Source organism: Loxodonta africana, chromosome 8 (assembly GCF_030014295.1).
Source record: "Loxodonta africana isolate mLoxAfr1 chromosome 8, mLoxAfr1.hap2, whole genome shotgun sequence".
NCBI classification, from domain to species: domain Eukaryota; kingdom Metazoa; phylum Chordata; class Mammalia; order Proboscidea; family Elephantidae; genus Loxodonta; species Loxodonta africana.
In genome coordinates this window covers 23,169,775-23,186,016 of record NC_087349.1, presented here as the reverse complement: position 1 = coordinate 23,186,016, position 16,242 = coordinate 23,169,775, and the positions used below count along the sequence as shown (strand labels likewise).

The window sequence follows — 16,242 nt, the reverse complement described above, 5'->3', positions numbered from 1 at the left end:
AGAGTTTTCCCCTGGCTTGAAAACTGGAACGAAACAACTCTCAACATTTGCAAAACATTCCTTTATTATTAGAAATAAATTATTTGTATAAAAAATCGCATGCGTCAACCATGGCATTTATTTTCAGCACAACCCGGGGCTTCAATCCCATCAGCCATTACAAGAAACAGGCTCACTGTCTTTACAAATTGAACAATGTGGGACAGGAATGGGAGTTCTCACAGTCACAGAAAAATACAAGAATAACATCAGACATGGTTTATTTCAACATTTTTTTTTTCACAAGCTAACATTAGTGTTCCTTTTTTTATTTTATTTATTTTTTTTAACTTCTCATGAGTAAGCAATACTTTAGCTTTGTATTTTATAAAACAGGTTTCTTCAATCCCCATGATTGATACTTTTGGCTCGAGGCTAATTTTTGTTCCTTAAGAGACTGACTATTGACTTGATTGATTGTAGTCTACAGAGATCTCCAGGAGTGAGTTTTTGGTGGTGTTCATTAAGATCACATACCACATTTCTTCAGATTGTATCATTTCCCTGTTTCAGATTGAGTGATTGCTGTAGCTGATATATGTGGTCTTGGTAGAGGAAGCTGTTAAGATAAATTAACAAGGTTATTTTCCTAATGTGACTTCAAAAATTCAGTGACTAGCTTTATGATATGCTACAACACATTGCATATTATGTTTTTAACTGTCTAGTAGGCTTCCAGTGACTACAGAAATAACAATTCAGCCGCAATTTTAATCAGTATAACCACTAGTCTCATTTATATTCTATAAGTATTTAGCAGAACACTAAATAATGTAAAAGTTCTAATTTTTTGTAAATTTAGGTGAAATGCATTTTAAATGTGTATTTTGATTAGCCAAGATTTATATATATTTTAAATGAAAGAACAGATATGTGTCTACAAAATACAAAATTATTCTCTTATAACCTTAAACACTTCAATTCTTCGAGTCTGATCTGACTTCTAAGTGTTAATTAATTATAATAAGTTACTAATTATAACGTGTTCAAGAATGAAGAACTCTTCCATTTAAAAATCAATAATACTTTTCAACATAGCAAAATAGTAAAATATCAAGTACATAGAATATCTGTAAATATTAAAGTAAGTATATGCATTCCACTATATAAATATAGTGCACTTGTGTTTGGTTCTCAAAGAAAATAAATGGAGATGCTTAGAAAATAAGTACTCAAAAAAAAAAAAAATTTAATTGTTCTGGTCCCAACCAACTATGAAAAAAAATACGTATTGTAAGAGTAATAGGTAGATATGAATAACAAAATATTCTATGCCAAATTTATACTCATGCTGAATTTTCCTGAAAATATAAGTCTAAATAATTCCTGGGTTTTTTTTTTTTTTTATAGATGTGAGGGGATAAATATCTATTCTAAAATTCAATGTGACTTCCTATTTTTTCAGTGGAATTCTAGAATAAGTAATCAGAAGAAGAAAAATGTGAAAAAATACAAAAAACTGCATGCATTTTACTACATAAATAGAACTCAGGATGAAAACCGATTTTTGAGGAATAATTTGGTTTTTGCACATTGAATAAGGCTAGAAGTTGTAAAGCTCTTCATTTGAAAGAGCTGGTAATCAGACTCGTTCCATTTTAGTGTTCATCAACAGTGGGACTCGGCCAGAGAATTTCTTACTAGAGATGAAAATCATATAAAGCTTATAATCACTATGAACAATGCAGATAGCCTGAGAAAATTCAAATTATAAGTATTTTTGCTACTTTCGATTTTAATAAATATCATGAGTTTCATGCCGAAAATAGGTGACATATCTGCTTATCTATTGCTCACAGTTCTTCTAGGTTATCATTGTGGCACAGTAGAAAGGATGTAGACTTTAGACCTGGGTTTAAATTCCATTCTGTTCACACATTTTTTAGTGTGTGAAGTGTATTATTGGTTATAGGCAGTTGAGTGGCAAAGCCTTTTCCTATATTCGTTTATACTTCCAAAGGTGAAGCAGACAGGATCAGGTCATTGGACCTCAGTTTCATCATTGGTAAAAAGTGCACAATACTGCTTTTGTTAAGAATATGGACAGAGTAGATTTCTGGAGGAGCAGCAGCCATCTTGGAAAATGAGTATGGAGTCCTACTTTTCTACATACCCCTTCCAAAAGATAAGATGTCGGTTACATTTCGCTTGATGCAAACTAAAACACATAATTTTTATGTTTGTTTATTTTAATTTTTTTTAATTTAGTTCATATAATGCTCTCATCTGTCTCTAAATTTCCTCTAAGAAAATAAAATCTGCCCTTCATCTAGGCATCCAAAGGACTTTCATATAATCTTTGTAGACAAGATGGAGAAAAACTGTCAAAGAGTTAGAGAAACTATACCTAAAAGCATTGTTCAACTTTCTGCACTATTCAATATTTTCAACAATAGCTAAAATTTTATGAAATGTTTATCAAATTTGTAGGTAGGTAGGAAGAAACACTAGAGGTTGAAATAGAGGAACGAGGGCCAAAAAGACCTTGAAGAAGATGATATCCAGAAGATGTTCATCCAACAGACAGTGATTTGAATCAGACTATCTTTAAGGATCTTTCCAACTTTGAGACTCCATAGCTTTTTAAAGATCCATACTTCACTTTTTGAGCTATAAAAGATGATCTTCAGGGAGGTAAAAAAGGTAGAATTCTACAGAGAATTAAGACTATAATTCATAAAAGGGAAGAAATCCTCATTTTTTTATTGATTAGCAAAGGAGTTCAAGGTTCTGGAAACCTATGATTTAGGCAATGTTAAAACAATGATAAGGGGCAAACTTTGTGAACGGCAGATATCTCAGAACTATTAGAATCTTTATCCTATAGGTATTACAGAATAAAAACGGATTGGAGATTTACTGATGGGCTAACGGAATTTTTTTTTTTTTTTTTACTGTGGATATGAATATGCTAATGTGAAAATCCATTTTTGAGTACAGCAATGATGAATTTCCTTGTGTGCATCACACTGTGTTCATAAGCTAGAGAAAGCAAATCTACCTCCAGCAGCAGCTGTTTCTATGAATTATTCATGAACATAGCTTAAGGACTACCATGCACAGCATTTGTTAATTAGGTACAGTTGATAAAATTCCTCCATACCAACTTTGTTTCTACCTCCCCTCTCACCTTATTATGAAGTAACACTTGACCTTTTTTGTTTGAAATGTAGTCTTCCGCAAATTCAGCAATTAACATGGACTCTTCAGCTTTCCTTCCAGCTTCATGCTACTTATATTTATTCTGGGTGGTTTTTGAACTTTAAAACCGTGAACACATGACCAGAATATCTGGCTTTGCCAAGTCATCTTTAGGATGAAATGTCTAAATATGATGTAAAGATCCATGACCATGAAGGAAAGCCTTTGCATGGATATCATAAATACACAGATAACTGATTGGGGGAAAAAAAAATAATCAATGATAGGATAGTAGCCACAACTATCAACATCTTCACATATATAAAGGAGAGAGAAGAGGAGAAAAGATGGATGCTACCACTACAGTTTTTAATTTCAAGACATCTCTTTCTATTAACCACAGACCAATCTACATTTTCATGGCAGCAATGATATCGTTACCCTAATCTAGAAGTTTATAGTTTAGAAAATGCTTTTACAGATGTCGTTGTCATTTTGTTGTAGTAAATGGTGATCTGTCAAAAGTCTGATAGCAGACAGCATGAGAACGTAGCAACATGGATACTGCTCCAGGGGATTTACTTGCCCTGGATTTATTGAGAATGGACCCATCCATTCTGAGATGAGGTGCTTTCAGTTCAAGGAAGTGTATTATTAGTTATAGGCAGTTGAGTGGCAAAGCCTTTTCCAACATTCAATTATACTTCCAAAGGTGAAGCAGACATTAGAAGAAAAAAAAGAACACACTTTAAGATATTAATTTTATGAATTATTTTAGAGGGTTGGTGATTTCAGAAGGCTTTTGACCTCAGTTATAACCACATGCAGTGTGATGTAGTAAAGGTAACATGTAGTAAAGATAACAGGGACATGAGAAGCCCATGATACCAGTGCCAGATTTCTTACTTGGATCAAGCTTTGTTTCAAGGTGTACCAGTCTGCCCTTCCATTACAGGATGGCCTTGTAAGTGAACAGAGTTTAGTAAAAGTGGCCTGGAGCTGGGTGGTTGAAGAACGTATGAAGATTTTATACTCCGTCTCTCCTGAATGTGTAAACTCTAACCACTTTATCTAAACCAAAGTGTGCAAACCCAAACTACTCCTGTAAAAGATGACTACACTCCAATCTCCAAAGTACAATTTAACCTTCTTTCAGGTAGCAATTTATTGTATCTTGATTCATCTTTTCAACATTTCCTTCACCTTCCAAAGGTGAGCATCTGACTCCGCTGGAATATTATTGACTTGCCCTCTACACTGACCTCACATTTGTAAGCTTTTACTCTTATTCCAGAGGAAATGAGAAAACGTATTCATAGTATATGATTTCCATTTCAACATCAAAAGAATCTAATAGCAGCAATACAGGAAGTGTGTGAGATGTATTTAAATAATATTGGATTAGTTTTTATTAATAATTGGAATTTTCCTCTTCAGAAACCTATTTATTCTTTAAAGGGGTGGAAAAAGGCTATAGCCTAATTTTTTCCCACCACCTTCGACGAGTGAGCCTGGCATGGGTTTCACAGTAAGTTTGGCTGTTCTGATTTTGCCTTCCATCATATAAAGTTTTCTGGAATGCTGCTAAAATACCAGTATGACAATAGACTCTGGTGAGTCATAGTGAGAAATGTCAGTGTTCAAACTATATCCTTGGCCAATGGCAGTTTATGGGCATCCTACAATGGGTTTTGATTTCCTGCACTGATGCTTTCAAGATAGAAAAACAGGCAAAAATTCTACCCCCAAATCACAAGCATTTTACTCGGAAGCCTTCCATAGCAGTTATAGTACACCTTTTCCTAAGAGCCCAAATTGGCCCATTACAAGTAAACTCCCCCCCCCAAAAAAACCCCAGTGCCATCAAGTAAACTACTCACCTATAATCAGAGATGATTGTAGCTATTTGTTACCAAAACCCATCTTTATCATTCCTTCCCTTGCAGTTACTCAAAGGTTCATGTTTACGAAAAGGAGAGTACATGGAGAGAGTGTGTTGAATTCTTAACAATGCTCTTTTCTCTACAAGTGATTAAATTTGGTGGTATGAGTGATCTGGAGGTAATCTTCCTAGAGGATCCAGTCAAGAATTCCAAAAAAATCTGATATGAATTTAAACCAGTAAGTTTAGTTAATCATGACTTATCATCTAAGAATATTCGTGGGCATGGGCATTAGTTTAGACAATATTCACCTGGAAATGGACTCTTGGTACAAGGAAAGTTTTCTGAATCCAGGGAGGACTATGAGTTGCTATAATACATAAACCTGATAAAATCAACTCTTAGTCTTTGCCTACGTTTAGTGCCAAAAATACAGAGAGTAAGGAATACAGCCTGCTGGAGGAACCTGGGAGGAAGAGAGTGTTTTTGCACTGGGCTTCATCCTTAATTTTTAAATTCTCATGTTGGGTTTCCAAAAGACTAGAAGCTACTCAAATGTAAGGATCTTACCCTTTATTTCTTTTTGACCTATCTTCAGCAGCTATCAATGTAAAGCCTGCATTTTTCTATACTCAGCTCTCTGATATTGTCCAGTACAAACCTTCATTCTACTTGCTACTTTTCCATAGACATCAGGATGGACTTGACTATATCAATTAAACTGTACGGGATCAGCTTGAGTGTTAGTGTGTTGTTATCTTGTGCTTTTGCTGGGGTAGCTTATACAGAAGAGGAATGTAGGAGAAAGGAACAAAAAGTGGGGTGGTAGTTGGAGAAAGGATTCTATTCTCATGAGACTTTCATAGAAGAGATCTAATAATCTTAATATACCCAAGGAAGGAAGCCAAGGAAGGCCTATAGAAGGGGACTACATGCAGGAACAAGTATTCACTATGGCTTAACTAAACATGTTGGCTAACTGGTTTTCTCATTTCCCTGAAGAGCCAAATAACAGATCATTTATTTGTATGAGGTCTTTGGTCACGTGTTTATAAATATTGGTTAACTTTTGATGTTATAAAGAGCAACCAATATTGAAAAAGCAAAGATGAGAGAATAGTTCCTAAGTGCTAAAAGATAATTTTATAAATGGAAGAGACTTCCAAGCTCAAGCTCAACTCACTAATGCCTCAAAAGAGAGACCTGAGAGGTGTGCTTTGTGAAAGAGATAGTGCGTGCATGTTTGTGCTCTGGAGAACAGCGGCTCATTGTGAAAAATCACTTGGTTCTAACCAATGCAGTCACCAGTGTGATGGGCCCCATGGTGTGTGGGAACTGCTCTGCCCTGGAACCATGTAGCACAGTCCCCAAGTCTAGTAGAAGAATATTCAACGTACATCTATTAGGAAGTGCTCCCGCTCTGGACCATCGGAAAGTCTACAGATGACTTACTGTTGGTTTCAAGACTCTCACAGAGTTCACTTTTCACCTCGCCATTTGGTCTGTCGTTTCCTTTTTGGATCAGTTTGCTTTGCATGGTGGCAGCTGTGACCACAGCCTTGAAGCTCCTCTTGCGTTTCTGAATGTTCTGCTCAGGGTGAAAAATTATAATATAAACCTTGGGCATATAAAGCATGCCCAGAGACACCGAAGCACTTAAACTCATGGAGACAGTGAGTGTTGTTGTCTGAATGTACATCTGAGGGGAGAGAAAAAAAAAAAGAAAAAGAAAAATGAATGTTGGTAAGCCTGATAAAAGATAGAGCAAAGAGAGTAACCATTCTCTAAAATTATTGCAGCTTCTCTGCTCACAGTGCAGCAGAAGGTGCCTTCTTGTATTGCCCTTAGTTATAGCCAAGCATTCCTTGATCCCACCTTGAGAGTGTGGGTGAGTGAGGCTGTATTGTTTATTAAGCCCAAATCCTTCAGACAAACAAACAAATAATTAAGTGGGCAGAGTTTAGCTTCCATTTTCGATCATAAACAAATGTAAGAAAGGGGCAAATCTTTATGAAAAAGAGAACCTTTTTGAAAAAGACTAACACTTTATGCCACACAGCCTTCTTCAGGGGGGGTTCTGCTGGGCCAAGTGATATTCTCCTAGCAATAAACTTCACCCGAAGCTAAATTATACATCATGGAAATAGAGCGGGAGTGAAGCATCCCAGAGAATCACCACTGCACACCATTGCTTGAATAATGCTGGTGCTTCCATCTTCACATCGTTACCTCATTCCAAAGATCACAAAACCTGGCAAATTGCAAGTATGCCACAGTGACTTTTTTTTTTTTTTTTAAGGGGCTCCTCTAACAAATATTTCCCAAAGTTTTCTCAACGATAACATCATGTCAAAATAAACTTGGGCGCTTTTACAAAACCTATGAAACCCCCTCCCTCAAAGATTTAGATATGCCCTATGGGCATAGGGTCCTGGCATCTGCACTGAGAAATTCTCTCCCAGCCTCTTCCTACCTTATCATTCCTAATGCTCACCCCTCCGAAAACCACTGTTCTCAAATTACAGAAAAAAGTCTCTCTGAAAGACATTTTTTTTTTTTTTAATGGTTAACAAACTGAAAAAGTCAACCCCCAAACCACTGCATTTTACTTTTTCATTGTGGTATGGCAGCAAATATGACAGTATTTTAATTATTAAAAACAAAAACATTTGATCTACTTCCATATTTAATGTCCTGAGTTCAAACCCTAATTTTCTCAAACCAGCTGAAGAGCCTAGACCACAGAGAAGCTGTGTTGTAAGACTGTGAAGGGCTTCCCCTTAACTTATCTGTGATCCTTATTAGTATCTGTTCACTCTAATAATACCTCCAAAAATGAAAGCTCTCACATTTTATCTGGCAACCTCTCAGACCTGAACAAACTCTGTTCTTTTTAATCAATGATCAAGAAACTCATCCTCAAGGCTAAACCATCTCCAAACCATCCTTGTGCTGCCTTTTCCTTTTCTGGGGGAGAGGGTGTCTTGTAACAGATGACAAAGCCTTGAACTAACGGACTGGCAAACCATAAGGAGAACCAGGCACCAGGTCAAAGAGTGTTCCCGTCTGTGAAGTCACACCATGTATGTTATCAGGTTTACTGATTAATTCATCTACCACTAAGACTGGCCTGGAATAAGACTCCATTGTGAATATGGAAGTATATGTCAACAAAGTAATACAGAATTAGTTTGTTTCAAAGTTCATCTCCCCCAGGGAAAAAAAAAAAGAAGTCCCCCTTAATGAATCTCACTTTAGTTATAATCCTTTTGTTTTACTTCTTCTAAGGGATAGTGCATTAAAAAAGGAATATGATGGGCCACATGCGTATGTGTGACTACGCAATCATTTTAATCATTTAAAATTTACATTTAATCATATAAAATGTACAACTAGAATATAAACTCCCTTAGAGTAAGCTGAAGTCCCTGGGTGGTGCAAATGGTTAATGGGCTTGGTTGCTAACCAAAAGGATGGAGGTTTGAGTACACCCAGAGGCTCCTCAGAAGACCTGGTGATGTATTTCCTAATAACCAGCCATTGAAAACCCTATGGTGTCCAGTTCTACTCTGGCACACACGGGGTCGCCAGGAGTCCGGATTGACTCCACAGCAACTGGATTTTTGGCCTTTAGAGTAGATAACTTGCATTCTTTTCCTTATACACTTCTAAGAAACTATGCAAGAAGTTATTGTTTCTAGAAGAAACAATAATTAGCAATTGCTTGTCACTTTCTGGTATATGAAGATCTTTAAGAGCCTTGTGATTTACACAAATCATACAGAATATACTTTTCACGATTCCCCCACTCTGTCAAATGGACATTTGAAATGGCTACCACACAGTGGTGATGATATCTTAAGTAAGAAACACAAAGTGATGAGGTGTGGATCCCAGGTGGTAGGCTGGGCTTAGGCAAATGGCCTCAATAGAGACACGATTTCCATTCATCCCTCAGCAAAGTAATAAATTACTCCACGTCATGACCTCTCGTGCTGCCTGCCGAAAAGTGAAATCCTTGGTTAAGTCTGAGAATGCTACCAAAATTAAGAAGGTCCTGATACAAACATGGATATGTGCCTTTAAACCTCATAAATCTCTGTAAGCTTTGCCATCTACTTTGAAGGCAACCTATTACTACAAATACTCATAAGCTTCTCATGTGTTAGTTAATCCTCTCTGAATTCCTACTTACTCTCAAGCTACCTGCTGTAGAAACCTATGCAGAAAACAGACTGCAGAGAAAAGATGTGGAGATAAGGAAAGAATACAGCCAAGCACAAACCACACATGTACATATTCCAAAGTCACTCAAATAGGTAATCGTCAGCTTTGTCACAGACACCACCAAGTCAATTTAGCCTAAGAAACACAACTCCAGAGATCCGAAAGCTATGAAATAATAGGAACTCTCAAATTGATTAACTGGATTATTTTTAAAGGTCTTAATCTGTTGGTCTTGCTAAAATGTATAGTTGTATCGTTGTGCGCTATCAAGTCAATCATGACTGATAGACACCCTATATGACAGAATAGAACTGCCCCATTGGGTTTTCGAGGCTGTATCTTTACAGGAGCAGATTATCAGGTCTTCTCTCCCACAGAGCTGCTGGGTGGGTTCGAACAGCTGACTTTTTGGTTGGTAGCTGAGTGCTTAACCATTGCATCACAAGGGCTCCTTATAGGACTTGTTTCAGTAGTATATAAATACCTTTATATTTTGAAAGTCTTATAAACTGTCTCTGCTACCAAAAATACATATGATATTTTATTCAGAATAATTTCTTTAATACATAGTAAATTTAATCTTGCTAAATATTAGGCAGGAAGAAGATTCTGGAATACTAGCTCCCGCATTAAACATATTACTGTGGCCTATCCTTTCAGCACACCAACTCATGATAAGATGTAATAAACACAGACATTAGAATTAAACAGTACTCTGCTAAAAAAAAAAAAAAAAAAAATTTTTTTTTTTTTCTGCTTAGTGTACCAAGCTCTCCATTAGGCACAATGGATGCTCTCAAATCACACCAAAACGCAGATCTTATTTATGTACTCTCTTAAAACCATTTCTGAATTTTTTTTTTTTTTTAATGTGAGTTGAATACAGGAAAAGCAGCCATACAAAATCACACTCTAAAATCCAAACTCTTACATTGGCCCAGGACTTGTTACAGAGACTTGGACCATGAGTAAATGGAGCCTCTGAGCTTCGTCTCTGAATATTTAATGAAATGGAAAGTGATACATGTCACAACCTCAATGAAAGCCACAACAGCAAAATCAGCTAAGAAATAAAAATACCACCACTCTCATTCTAAAAAAAAAAAAAAAAACCATATCCTCAAGCATCATGGATTATAAAATTCTGAATCTCCAAAAAACAAACCTGTTCCCATCGAATCAATTCTGACTCATATGGGCCCTATAGGACAGAGAGAGCTACCCCATAGGGTTTCCAAGGAGTGGCTGGTGAATTCAAACTGCTGACCCTTTGGTTAGTAGCAAAGCTCTTAACTACTGACCCACCATAATTTAAGAAGAAATAGAGAGATTATATTGGGATTATAAATGAGTACTCGATTCCAAGTGACTAGGATTTTTGCTTACTTTTATTAAAAAAAAAAAAAAAAAACTTTCTATTGAGTTGATTTTGACTCATAGCGACCCTGTAAAACTGTCCCATAGGGTTTCCAAGGAGCAGCTAGTGGATTCAAACTGCTGACCTTTAGATAGCAGCTATGCTCTTAACCACTGAGCCACCAGGTCTCCTTTAGACAATTCTAACCCGTTGATCTATGCAAGGAGGAAGGATGCTAATTGACTTGGGTTTGAATTCTGGCACCACCATTTATAAGCTCTGTGAACTTGTTTTCTTCTTATCTATGAAATGGGTGGAAAATTCTTTTCTCATAGAAGAGTTATAGGGTTGAGTGATATAATCTTTATTGTCTGAGGTCCCTGGGTGGTACAAATAGTTAATGCACTCATCTGCTAACCGAAAGGTTGGAAGTTTGAGTCCATCCAGAGATGCCTCAAAAGAAAGGCCTGGAAATCTACTTTTGGAAAATAAGCCATTGAAAATCCTACGCAGCACAATTCTACTCTGACATACACTGGGTCACCATGAGTCAGGGTCAACTGGACAGCAACCGGTTTTATAAACTAAGAGGCACAAAACAGTATCTCAGCAAAGATTATTTACCCAACAACTTTGATTCTAAAAGGATGCTAACAAAGCACATTTCCAGGTGCACAGGACAAGAGACAGCCTGTGGTGGTTGTTGTTAGGTGCCATCGAGACGATTCAGACTCATAGGACCCCATGTGACAGAATAGAACAGCCCCATAGGGTTCTCTAGGCTGTCATCTTTAAGGCAGCAGATCACCAGATGTTCCTTCCACAGAGCCACAGGGTGGGTTCAAAATGCCAGCCTCTCAGTTAGCAGCCCAGCACTTAACTGTTGTGCCACCATGGCTATTAGTCAGTTATGCAACCCAGACAGCTTGGTTTAGTGAGCAGCTGACAGCCATTCTCTTCCTACCTGCGCTCCAGGAAAAGGTTTTTGTAATGTATTTCAAAGTGATTGTCAGATGCAGCCGAATCAGTTCCAACTCATAGCCACCCCATGTACAACGGAATGAAACACTGCCCAGTCCTGTGCCATCCCAACAATCATTGCTATGATTGATCCCATCACTGCAGCCACTGTGTCTATTCGTCTCGTCGACGGTCTTCCTCTTTTTCACTGACCCTCCACTTTACCAAGAATGATGGCCTTCTCCAGGGACTGTTCCCTCCTAATAATATGTCCAAAGTACATGATCTTGAAGTTTCACCATTGTCGCTACAAAACAGCATTCCACTTGTCTGTCTGTTTCTCAAACTGTGGTGGCTTGGGTGTTGCTGTGATGCGGGAGGCTATGCAACCGATATTTCAAATACCAGCAGGGTCACCCACGGTGGACAGGTTTCAGTGGAGCTTCTTGACTAAGACAGGTTACAAAGAAGGACCTGGTAGTCTACTTCTGAAAAAATTGGCTGGTGAAAACCTTACTCCAAAGTAGGCATAGTAAAATCATGCCCAGGAGCCACCTCTATTTGCTGATGTTAAGGCCACATTCATTGTCTGGGCTGCACTCCTAGAATAACACACTGGCTCTCCATCCTGAGGGTACAGCTCACCTGACTGCAGCGGGGAACTGCATCAACTCCCTCTGACCAAGATACAGCCATTGAGAGATGCTGGCAATGCTATTGAGTAAGTTAATGATCGTTTCTTTTCCAACCTTCTTTTATGCTCCCTCCTGCCCCTGCCACTCCAAAATACTAACACCTAGAAGGAAGGGAGCCTCTTTTCTATCACAACCACTGATTGCCTGTCCCCTCCTCTGCCTCCATGCCCTGTGAACATTTTGAACCTGAAGGAGACAGAGACACTGAAGCAGATTCCTGCAATGTCTGGACAAGCTGGGGAGGAGCGGGCACAATGGAGCCCACACAAGTGACATCTTTCTGGCTCCCTCTTCATTCTCTCCAAGGACCACTGTGCACACCCAGCTCTACAGAATGTAGGTCATGGCCTGGAATCATTACAGACTCCAGACCGGTGAGGAGGGAGGAGATTACATGACCCCAGGAGAAAGATGAGCCTTTTACTTTCAAGCAGCCACCCCAGCACAAAGATCTCCACAGACTCTGTTGACATCCAAACTGGTAAGTTTGCCACCCCTTTGTAACTAAGGTAACATATTATGAGATCTAATACTCAAGACAGGTTTGCACCATGCAGTAACAAATAGGTTCATTGTTCCTTCCTATTTCTCTGTCTTGCCCTGGATGGTTTCATCTCAGCTCTCTGCTACAACCAGCCAAGCTTCTGTTCGGCTGCTTCAGACACAGCTTGGCCAGCTAGAAAGCTCCCTTTACACTTAAAGCCTACCTTTCCCTGCTTCTGTTACCTATCCCCTCATTTGGGAGCCCACCAAAGGAACACCACATCCAAACATGGGTTTTATTCTGCTTTTCATCAGGGCTTCAGCCAATGGACTTCAAAATCTCAGTAACTACCAAAAAACCAAAAAAAACCCTTCACTGTGAAGTCAATTCTAACTCCTAGTGACCCTATAGGACAGAGTAGAACTTCTGCATAGGGTTTCCAAGGCTGCAAGTCTTTACAGAGCCCGACTGCCACATTTTTCTTGCGCAGAGCGGCTGGTGGGTTTGAACCACCTACCTTTTGGTTAGCAGCTGAGTGCTTAACCGCTGGGCGATCAGGGTTCCTCAGTAACTACCAGAAGTGTTTAATTTTAATTTGTTTTTTAAGTTACAGAAGTTTACAGAGAAACACTAGAGTGGCCTTGTGGGTGGTGTAAGCCCTAAATTCACCCACCAGTGATTTTTGTAAAAGGAAGTCTGCATTTTCGAATTCCACAAATGATGTAGCAGGTTCTACCTTAGATATCATTTAAATGCTGACAACTGTTGGACTTCTCTCAGGAAATTTTCTTCAGGGTAGCCTCCTTCGAATGTCTGACAGGCAATCTAAAATTTAACCAGCCTCTGGTTCCCTGCCTTAACCCCTAACCCTGGGCTTCCCCTCCTCAGTTAATATCACCTTTCTGATTTCTTGGGACAAAAATCTTGAATTGTCCTTGACATCTCTCTTACACTCTGTTATGGACTGAATTGTGTCCCCCCAAAACATGTGTTGCAATCCAAACCCCTAACCTGTGGATATAATCCTGTTTGAGAATAGGGGTTTCTTTGTTATGTTAATAAGGCTTTCTACCAGTGTAGAAAACAACAAAAACCTGGTGCTGTCATGTTGATTCTGACTCATAGCAACCCTAGAGGACAGAGTAGAACTGCCTCATAGGGTTTCCAGGGAACAGCTGGTGGATTCAAACTGCTTACCTTTTGGTTAGCAGCCGAGCTCTTAACCACTGCCCCACCAGGGCTCCTTTCAGTGTAGGGTGTATCCTAAATTTAACTAATCACTTCTCAGTTATAAAGAACAGCACAGACACAGAGACAAGCGAGCCCAAAGGGGACAAGGTATGGGCAGGGCAGTAGGGGGACAGATAGATGCCACCTGAGGATTGCCAAGGAACTGAGGAATGTTAGGATTACAGAGAAGGAAAGAGACAAGGATCTTCAGCCAAAGCCAACAGAGAAAGCTTTCCCATAGAGCTAGTGCCCTAAATTTGGACTTCTAGCCTCCTGATCTGTGAGAAAATAAATTTCTATCCTTGAAAGCACCCACTTGTGTATTTCTGTTACAGTAGCACTAGGAAACTAGACACACTCCTTACCCCATCCAGAAACAAATGCTGTTGATTATACCTTTATATTTATTCAGACAGGCACTTTCCATACCTCCACTGGTGCCACATTGCTTTCAGCCACCACCATCTCTCATTTGGATGATGGTCATAGCTACCTTACTGATTGTTTTTATTCTACCCATGTCCTCTTTTTTTCTCATCATCTAATTGATCTCAACACAGCAGCTAGAGTAGCCCTGCCGAAAAAACACCCTATTCCTCATAAATGAGATTAGGTCACTTCTCTTGAGAGCCTGCAATGACTTACCATTGTGTCCTTACAATGGTTTACAGGTCCCTGCATGATCAGCCACCCTCTCGATGTCTCTGAACTCATCTGGCCTTAGTTTTTCCCTCAGTCTTTCTCTTCCAGCCATATTGGCCTCCTGGCAAATCCTGGAACTCACCTTTATATTTGATGTCCTGTTCCTTTCTTTTGTTTGGGTCTTTACTGCAATGTTCCTTCTCAGTGAGGCCTTTCTTATACTTACTATTAAAAATTATAAGCCCTATTCCTCCTCTAAAACCAAAAAATCCAAACCAGTTGTTGTTGAATCAATTCCAATGCATAGCAACCCTATAGGACAGAGTAGAACTGCCCCATAGGGTTTCTAAGGTTCAATCTGCCAATCTTTTTTTTAGCTAGTGGCCAAACTCTTAACCACTGTGGCACCAAGGCTCCATTCCTCCTCCCCAATTTTATTTTACTCCTTTTTGTTGTCGTGAAGTGTTGTCAAGTTGATTTTCTATTCATAGTGACTCCATGTGACATAGTAGAACTGCCCATTGGGTGTTCTAGACCGTAATCTTTATGGGAGCAGACTTCCAGGTCTTTTCTCCCACGGAGCCACTACACCACACATGGAGCCACTAAAAAAAAAAAAAAGGTGGGTATAAATCACCAGCTTTTCGGTTAGTAGCTTAGTGCTTAACCATTGCACTACCAGGGCTTCTTATTTTACTCCTTATTGTCTGTCTCAGCTATCTAGTGCTGCTATAACAGAAATACCACAAGTGGATGGCTTTAACAAAGAGAAGTTTATTCTCTCACAGTCTAGTAGACTAGAAGTCTGAATTCAAGGTGCCAGCTTCAGGGGAAGACTTTCTCTGTTGGCTCTGGAGGGAAGGTCCTTATCATCAATCTTCCCTTGGTATAGGAGATTTTCTGCCCAGCAGCCCCAGATCCAAAGGACACTTTCTGCTGCTGGCACTGCTTTCTTGTTGATATGGGGATCCCCAACTCTCTACTTGCTTCCCTTTCTTTTTATCTCTTGTAAGATAAAAAGTAGTACAGGCCACACTCCAGGGAAACTCCCTTTACATTGGATCAGGGATGTGACCTCAGTAAGTGTGTTACATCCCACTCTAATCCTCTTTAACATAATCTAATCTTGCCCCATTAACCACAGGCAAAGATTAGGTTTTACAACACACAGGGAAATTACATCAGATGACAAAACAGTGGACAATCACACAATACTGGGAATCGTGGCTTAGCCAAATTAGTACACATCCATGACACCATCTAACATTTTCTATCATAAATTTATATCTATATATTTTAACTGTTTAAATGTATTTATTATCTATTTCCTAAACTGGTATGTAAATTCCATGAGTACAGAGATTTTTTTACTCTTTGGTTCACTGCTGTAAACTCAGCTTCTAGAACATTGCCCAGATGAAATAAATTCTCTGTATTCTACTGAAGTTGTGTAGGGTATTACTCTAGAATTTGACAATTAAGGGAAATAATCCATTCAGTCCCAAGGAGAAAACTATAAATCAGACACTAGGGCAATAACCTATGAGACAACTTGAGGGCCCCAATCTCCCTCAAAATGAACTC

General features: G+C 38.8%; 1 protein-coding gene across 2 annotated transcripts in view; it reads right to left on the bottom strand.

The window, feature by feature from the left end:
- Positions 1 to 432: 432 nt before the first annotated feature.
- Positions 433 to 16,242, bottom strand: part of GRM8 (glutamate metabotropic receptor 8) — a 913,900-nt gene continuing 898,090 nt past the window's right edge. For both annotated transcript variants that reach the window (XM_064289754.1, XM_003407246.4), the window contains 2 exons: positions 6,516 to 6,762; positions 433 to 598 (listed from right to left, as the gene is read on the bottom strand). In XM_064289754.1, coding sequence (XP_064145824.1) covers positions 549 to 598; positions 6,516 to 6,762 — 297 coding nt within the window. In that variant the 3' untranslated portion in view covers positions 433 to 548. The remainder of the gene's footprint in view (positions 599 to 6,515; positions 6,763 to 16,242) is intronic.